This window comes from Simochromis diagramma, unplaced genomic scaffold (genome assembly GCF_900408965.1).
Source record: "Simochromis diagramma unplaced genomic scaffold, fSimDia1.1 OVJJ01000477.1, whole genome shotgun sequence".
NCBI classification, from domain to species: domain Eukaryota; kingdom Metazoa; phylum Chordata; class Actinopteri; order Cichliformes; family Cichlidae; genus Simochromis; species Simochromis diagramma.
In genome coordinates, this window is record NW_024387300.1 from 110,054 (window position 1) to 118,481 (window position 8,428).

At 38.6% G+C, this 8,428-nt stretch overlaps 1 protein-coding gene across 1 annotated transcript; it reads right to left on the minus strand.

The window, feature by feature from the left end:
* Nucleotides 1-369: 369 nt before the first annotated feature.
* Nucleotides 370-7,063, minus strand: gpx7 (glutathione peroxidase 7). The gene is made up of 3 exons (XM_040004110.1): nucleotides 6,811-7,063; nucleotides 1,863-2,124; nucleotides 370-1,679 (listed from the first exon to the last, which is right to left on the minus strand). The coding sequence occupies exons 1-3, from the start codon at nucleotides 7,021-7,023 to the stop codon at nucleotides 1,516-1,518; spliced, it is 639 nt and encodes a 212-aa protein (XP_039860044.1). The 5' UTR covers nucleotides 7,024-7,063; the 3' UTR covers nucleotides 370-1,515.
* Between the last annotated feature and the right edge of the window lie 1,365 nt (nucleotides 7,064-8,428).

An 8,428-nucleotide genomic window follows, 5' to 3' on the forward strand; every position in this document is an offset into this window, starting at 1 on the left:
CATCTGGATCTGGTTTTTTATCAGTTCCCAGAGTCAGAACCAGACACGGAGAAGCTGCATTCAGCTTTTATGCTCCTTATATCTGGAACAAACTCCCAGAAAGCCTCAGATCAGCTGAAACACTCAGTTTATTTAAATCCAGGTTGAAGACTCACCTGTTCTCAGCTGCATTTGAATAAAGCACCAAATCCACACTTTTAAGCTTAAATTTCAAAACTTACATTTAACTACTGATTTTATCTACTGTTCTGATTTTATCTGTTTTGATTTTATATACTGTTTTGTTTGTTTGTAAATTAGTTAGTTTGTTTGTTTGCTTGTTTTAATCAGTTTTAAATCATGCTTTTTATTTGTTTTTGTTTCTAATGTCTCTGTAAAGCACTTTGAATCACCTTGTTGTTGAATTGTGCTATATAAATAAACTTGCCTTGCCTTGCCTTACTGCTCTAACTGTATTGAACTGAACTGAAGGATGTTTAGACCTGCAGCTGAAGATGAGGCACTGAAATGGTTTATTATGAGAAACACGGAAAGGTCACTAGGCTAATCGGTCACTAACTAACATTTCCTTATGTTAAACCCAAATAATTGTTTCAATTTAATAATTATATAGACTATCTCAGGGGTCCCCTATTAAAATAGCTGGAGGTCCACTACTTCCACTATTTGTCTTGTAACTACTGATCAATTATTCATATGCCAATTAAATCATTTGCTGAACAGAAAAGAAGAGACCATGTACTATTTAACACTACTGGCTTGGACAACTGAAGGAACTCTAAATATAACCAGAGCAAAGCATGGGAAGAATGACAATAAGAACAATAAAATGTAAGTAGAGGAAAGAAATTACAATGAAATTGTGGAAAATTTAGTACAGATTCAAGACAAATTAAGTTTTCTGTTACAGTACACTTAAACTTAGGTGTCAGAAGGATGAAAATTTCCATAACACGTTTAGGAGCTTTGAATCTTACTAAGACGATCAAGTAAAGAAGTACAGTTGTAGCTGATCAATTTGGATAAACTCCAACACCACAAACACTGAGAGAAGGTTGTGAGACTTAAATTAGCATACCTGTCGATTAAAGCAGCCACACCCCTAGGTATCATTAGAGGCCAAATACAATTTTTGTTCCAGTGTGTGTTTTTTAATCCTGCAAGGATTTTTAGACATGCGAGCCAAAAGTACTGACGCATTTTGGAGCCAGCTTCGTGTAGCTATTTAAGGAATGTTTGGAACCTTTCTTTGGCCTGAGGGTTGCTGCTTGATCACACCTTATATTGCCTCAATCCCCAGTGTATTTGATCTTCTATTTCCTGTAGCGCCACCTTTTTAAAAAATTATTTATAGCTACAAACAAGACCTACCACAAATCGTTTTACTTCCTTAACACAAATGAATAAGCCATGGCTTTAGTGTAATGTTATCAAAGCAGTGACTCATTTTCTGCTCAAACCTGCCACAGTTTCCCTGTGGTATTAACATTAAGTAGAGTCTTGAAGCGAAATGTGTTAAAGCTCTTCTTTCTTCTTCAAGATTATTTGCCGCACCATTTCAGCAATTTTAGGGCGAATTTCTTTGACAGAGACTTTTGGTCCCCATGCATCCACCACTTTGCCGTTAACGTCAATTAGATACTTCCAGAAATTCCAGTCAGGCTCCTTTCCAGATGCCTCTGTAAAAGATTAAATGACATAGATGTCTGAATAACAGGTTCGTGTAAGCTTGTAACCTTTTAAAAAAGCATTTTTTGTTTTAAGTTTTGCTTCAAAGGTTTCTATTTTTCCCCTCTCTTTTTTCTACACCGCACACGACTGCTCTCTCATAACTCCCCCCCCCAAGAGAGGCAGTTACTCACCAAGAAGGTACTTGTAGACATTGTTGGCTCCAATGCCAACAACAGCAATTTTGCTGAACAGAGGAAAGGAGACTCCGTAGACTCTGCGCACAAAGCTGTCAATCTCCTTGTCACTGCCAGGCTCCTGCTGTCCAAATTGGTTACAGGGGAAGGCTAGCACATTGAAGTGATATGGACCAAAGTCCCGCTGGAGCTGCTGCAGTTGATTGTAGTGTTCCTCAGTGAAGCCACATTCACTAGCTACGTTTACCACCAGGGAAACCTAAAGCCACCAGAAAACACTGTAAAAACACCACAAAAGCTTTCCTAGCTTAATATGTGTCAGTATATATGTTTCTTTAAACATGCATAATTAAATGAACTACTTGCAGTTTTATTTGCATGTAGTTCACATAAAGTTGGCAACCACTGGATTGAATCACCCCACTGTACAGTATATGTTGGATCTATAAAGCTATATGTGTTAGTTAAAGGTTGCCATTGACCAATTTTACAAGGCTGCTGAGGATGACACATTCAGTGAAGAGGCCACCTGCTATAACTGAAACAGATATGGATATTTTTTCATTAATTTATGTTAAATAACGGTTACTTTCACTGAGACCATATCTGATGTAAAATTGTTTGTTTACTTGTCTCTTTTTAGACTATTTTTGTCTTTATTGCACTGTGACAGTGAAGATGGACAGCAAAGTGGAGAAGGCACTAGGGCTGGGCGATATGACCCGAAATTCATATCTCGATATTTTTTAGCTGGATGGCGATATACAATATATATCTCGATATTTTTTTAAGCCATAAGGTAAGAACAAAAAGAGAGTTCTTATTCAAAGCTGTGTCCCAGATGTCACACAGGCACTTTTATTAACATACAGCGTAGATGTACATGAAGAAATTACTCAAAAATAAATTATCAGCATTTATTAAATAATAATGCTCCATAAATAAAAGAAAACAAGGTTGTTTTTGTGCATAACAAAAAGCTCACAATTGTGCATTCAAAATGTAAACTAAAAGACGCTGAGCATAACAAAGCCAGATTTCACAGCTGCTCTTTTCCCAAGTTGTACTGCGTGACTGACAGCCTGGAGTTTGAAATCTGCTTCGTAACCGTGTCTCTTAACAGGTGCCATTTATGGTGCTTAAACACACACAATACGGTAATATTACGTTGAAGCACAGTACGTATCACTCCGCGAGGCTCCGGAATACGGTAGCCGTAATGCTCCGACAATCCATCAAGCGGTGCAGCTCCGTAGCTTTCCAAAGTGGAACTAAAAAATTTCTTGACAGATTGCTGAGCGCCGTGTACCACATAAAATCGGTTCGCGGTCAGTAAGCACAACCAGAATTCATACATACATAAAATGAAAGGATTTTAGGCCATGCATGTCGTTAGCGCGGTTAGCTCGCTAACACGTTGACGCCGTCCAGCCTCACGCACGGGGCGATCCGCGGTAACTCGTTAACGGAGATTTGCCGTGTCCATCTTGTCGTTGCCTGCAGGTGAAGCGATGGGGGAGGGGGAGTTGTGTTCAGTGAAGGAGAGGCGAGGCCCAGTAACGTTGCAGAGAGACAAAAGTGGATGAAAGAGAGGCAAACTTGCGACTCCACGAGTATAATTATAACGTAACATATACTATATCAATATAAACGATATTGTCACATCTTATATCTCGTATGAAAATATATCGATATTTTTTTTAAAAAACTTGATATATCGCCCAGTCCTAGAAGGCACACAGGCCAGACAAAGACTCCCCAGCGACAGCCCCAAATCATGACTGATCTAGAACAGCGGACCCCAACCCTTGGGCCACGGACCAGTACCGGACCATGAGTCGTTTGGTTCCGGAGTTGAGGCTTGGGTGTGAATTTTTTTTTATGGTTTTTATTGGTTTTTATCATTGTTTTTTATTGTTTTTATTGTTAACTCTGTTTCCCTGGGTGTTTTCCTGTGTGTTATGAATAAAATTTTTTTTTGGTACTGCTACTGGTTTTATTTTGTTGTATTTATCCATGACATCTTGCAGTCCATGAAAATATTGTCGGACATAAACCATCGCGCAAAAAAGGTTGGGGACTGCTGCTCTAGAGGAGATCTGCACGGAGGAATAGGCCACAATAGCAGCAACAGTGTGTGAAAACCTTGAAGACTTGCAGAAAACATTTGGCCTCTGTCATTGCAATAAAGGGTATGTAACAAAGTATTGAGATGAACTTTTATTATTAACCAAATATTTATTTTCCACCACAATCTGCAAAGAAATTCTTTAAAAATCAGACAATGTGATTTTCTGGATATTTTTTTCTCATTTTGTCTGCCATAGTTGAGGTATATCTATGATGAAAATTACAGGCCTCTGTCATCTTTTATATATATATATACACACACACACACACATATTGCCCCACTGTGTACAGACAGACAGACAGGCTCCTTCAAAAAAAGCAAAAGTGAAGTCTGGCCATCCCACTGATTGACTAATTATTTGAACCACAGATAACTGTGATTTAGGCCTTTACACGTTACAGACGCCATTCACAGATACAGAGACTAATAAGTATCCTAATACACATTAATACATGTCACAGCTTCATACTTTAACTCGCAGTTAAACTAGAGAAGATCATCACTGCAGAAGTATGGCTTCCTGAGAAAGCAGTGTGTAATCTTATCATCTAGTGACATCTGGTGTCAAGATAATACAATTGCAAGTCTGACATATATGACATGGGATACTGAAAATATCCACATCTCTAATAAATTAAGCTCTTTATGTGTCTGGTACCATATCTCAAAGACAGTTAATATGATTAACTTCAAACTTAGTGGGTGTAATGCTGAGAAGGTAGTGTACGGGGTCATTGGATGACTCCCATTTTTTGAATTAAAGTTACTGTCTGCCACCCGTGATTTCTCGTGGATGATCATTTGCTGGCAATATTGCTGGCATTAAAGTTTTATACACACAAAGCATTTTTTCCTAGGATACCTAGGTGTACATCAACAGCAGCCCCAGTCTGTCCTGTACCTTCTACTTCTACAATCTAGCCATCTAATAAAGCCTTATCTGCACTCAGTTTACTAGTGGACAAGCCAACCCATTGCCTTATGTTTTCTTTACTGGTATGCTGTCACTGGTAGGGCTGCTGTTTTGGCAGTCCTTAATGCCTTTTATACAGTGGCCCTGAGAGGTCAAGAAAACACCAGCAAATAGAAATGCACCCCAAAATCACACAAAGCACAACTCTAGTTAAAATAAAACAAAACAAACAAAAAATTCGAACAAAATACAAGAAACCACAGTTACACTACAGTATGATCAAGGACTATAATCAGCATGCTGGAATCTGCGACAGTGGAGTGGGAGTTCATCCACAGAATGTGGATCTCACTGAAGAAGCAGCTGGTGTTGATTTATTAGTCACAAAGTACAAAGTCACAAGTCATATCTTATTTTTATAACTTAATAATAATGTGTGACACACATGCATATAGAATGAGAAGAGGGTGTGAAAAGAGTGAGGTGAGGTGAGGTAGGATGGAGGAGGGGAGACGGAAAACACAATAACCCATTAAATGAGAGTGACTCTGTTCGACTGTTTTCAACTATGGGATGTGCATAAGGACATCAAGGGAAAATGGTTCAAACAAGTCCTTGACATTATACTGCTGCAGATGTTATGTAGAAGTGCTTACCCTAATTATTAGGGTTATTTTTCTAATATTGGATGGTCTTTGCCTTGTAATATAAAGTGTCTTGAGGTGGCTTTTGTTGTGATTTAACACTATAAATACAACTGAACTGAAACTGAATATAACATTTTGAAGTGAGATGCAGTGAATCATGCTGTGCTACTGTTGTCTTCAACTGGTTCAAAGATCATCCATTTTTTGGACTCACTGAAAAAGAATGCAGGTTTAAAAGCATTTCCCACTGGCTTCACTTTTTAGACTAGGAAGCTTTGCTTGTCTTTGGTATCCAGTACGTATTACTGAACATCTTTGAATGTCAGTGTGTGAGCAAGTGTCTTATCTGGTTGTTTGTCCAATCTACAAGGCAGCACAGCAGGTCCAGCAAAGTTCTCATGTGTAATGGAACACCAGTTTTCAGTCTTGCTTTTACATTTAATTATTCCTTGCTGACATGAAATGTAAATTGGAACTTTACGTACACTCAACCCATTTAGGCACTGTACTAGTTAGTTACACTAACTCTTCCTTAAAAAGTGCACCGCTACAGCTCTGTGGTGTACAAACTGTGTTCATTCACTTGTAGTGTGCGAAAGATTTATAGTTTAATTTGTCTGTTTGTGTTTATGGTTAAAACAAAATCCAGAGAGTCTTTCACTTTATTACAAAAAGGATATCTTTTTGAAAGATACCGTCTATAATAATCATTTAAAGCTCCATGATTAAGAATTTGGAAGCAAATAAAGTCAAAGACAGCTAAGTCAAAAAAGATGCAGTTTGTCTTATTATTATCATTTTATATAAAGGTTGTCATATGTAATATACATCATTGTTGCATTATTACGTTTATTTATTTTTATTTAGGTGTATATAAAAAACCAAACCCATGTATGTTCCGTTACCTCTGATGACGGATAGAGTGAAGTCTTCAGACAGATTAGTGCTAACGCGGTCTGGTGATCCGTAACTTGTTTGAATGAAATCTCAGCACTTTCTGCAGCTTCAGGGGCTGCAGGCCTGCCACGTAGGCTATCCGGGCTACGTGACGGGACATCCCCACCAGCAGCCCACAATCAAACTGATTCTCATCACTGCTGTGTTAGTTACATCTACAAACAACATTTCATGGAGAGAAGTAAAAGAAAGAAAGAAGCCAACATTCCCATGCAACATTCATTCAAGCAAAGGGCTGGCATGCCGAGAAACTGCGCTCTAACATCTGTAGTTTAAGCTGTTGTGAGTCGTACTTACCGAACCCCGATATTTCTCCAGAGATACCAGCTTACCCCTGCTATTCACAACTTTAAAAGTATAAAAGTCTTTCTGTTTGCTTTCAGCGAGGCTGAAGAAAGTCAGTAACACTGTGAGCACTGCAGGGAACATCTTTGCAGTCAAACCACCAACACAACACCAGCGGAACCAAGATAAACTCCTGCAGTCTTTCTCCGTCCGCCCCGCAGTCATCAGCAGTCTGCGCACCTCCTCTGCACTCAAGCTACACACAGCGATCAGCGTTTCCTGGGCAGGAAGCGCTTAACAAAAATAAAAGTCTTATTGGTCTTAGGTTGTATTCGGTATGAGCAGAAACTAGCAATTTAGCCTGTAAACTCGTGAGGAAAGTGTGTCTTGATGTCTCAAAATAACGGACCTGAGGCCCAGTTTAGGGTGCATTCCAGTTTTATTCAGGAAGGTTCCCACGTGAGAGCAGTGACCCAGAAGTATCTGCGTGGCGCCTTGGAGCAGTTCTAATTGTCCAAATACTACCAAATACTAAGGAAATAGTTGCTTTATCGCCACTTTTAGTATAAACTGGGATCATCCTTTATGAAAAGGGAGGAAAAAAATGCCATTTCATAATTCATAGCAATGGACCATACATTCCTTCAACAAAGTTGACAAAGCGACACAGATCATTATAATTTATAGCTGTATTTTACAATTCATGCTGACTCTTGCCCAGTTGTTACCTTGCATGAAAAACACAGATTTTCATGAACTCTCAGTGTAGATCATGAACTGCGTGAACTGAGAAGTGTATTAAAAGCTCTGTAAGATTCAGTTAGTAAGGTTTGTCATATATCTATATATATATATATATATATGTGTATGTATGTATGTATGTATGTTATATGTGTGTGTGTGTGTGTGTGTGTGATTTTGTGTTTTTCTTTGTGTCAGTTGGGATAATGAATGGAGGGAATTTTATTTTAGCCACAGACATCCTGAAGTAGGATGTCTATGGCTACGATACAATGTAGCTATTTTATTTTAGAGGCTATGGGACAGGTTTATTAAGCAAAGCAAATGACTGTGATGCTGCAATCACAGTGTGATCTATTAACAGTGTTCTTTAATTTATATATAAAGACCAGCCAGTGCATTTCAGCAATTAGTAACCAGCATTATACCAAGAGCAGCGCAAATTATTGACTCAGAAACCTGCTAACCTGATGAGGGAGGATTAGGGCAAGTATGACGTAGGCCTATCAACAAAAATAATATAGCATAAGTTCAGCTTTTACTCTTTAGGTGTTTCTCGCTGAAAACAGAGCAAAAATTCAGATGATTGAGAGGAGGATGAATGAGAATTTATATGTTTCTGATTCAGGGATAAGTATTCTAAGGGAAATTGCTGGGCACTGTGCTTTAGGTACTTAAGTGAAGGGCAGTTATCCAGAGGAAAACTGCATTATTATATACAGGGAGTGCAGAATTATTAGGCAAATTAGTATTTTGTCCACATCATCCTCTTCATGCATGTTGTCTTACTCCAAGCTGTATAGACTCAAAAGCCTACTACCAATTAAGCATATTAGGTGATGTGTATCTCGGTAATGAGAAGGGGTGTGGTCTAATGACATCAACACCC

Excerpts from the sequence above, each read along its gene's own strand:
- gpx7 (XM_040004110.1), bottom strand. The coding sequence starts at position 7,023 with ATGACTGCGGGGCGGACGGAGAAAGACTGCAGGAGTTTATCTTGGTTC. Across the intron at positions 2,125-6,810 it reads TGGAGAAATATCGGGGTTCG|GTTTCCCTGGTGGTAAACGT; the intron begins GTAAGTACGACT and ends TGGTGGCTTTAG. Across the intron at positions 1,680-1,862 it reads TGTCTACAAGTACCTTCTTG|AGGCATCTGGAAAGGAGCCT; the intron begins GTGAGTAACTGC and ends AATCTTTTACAG.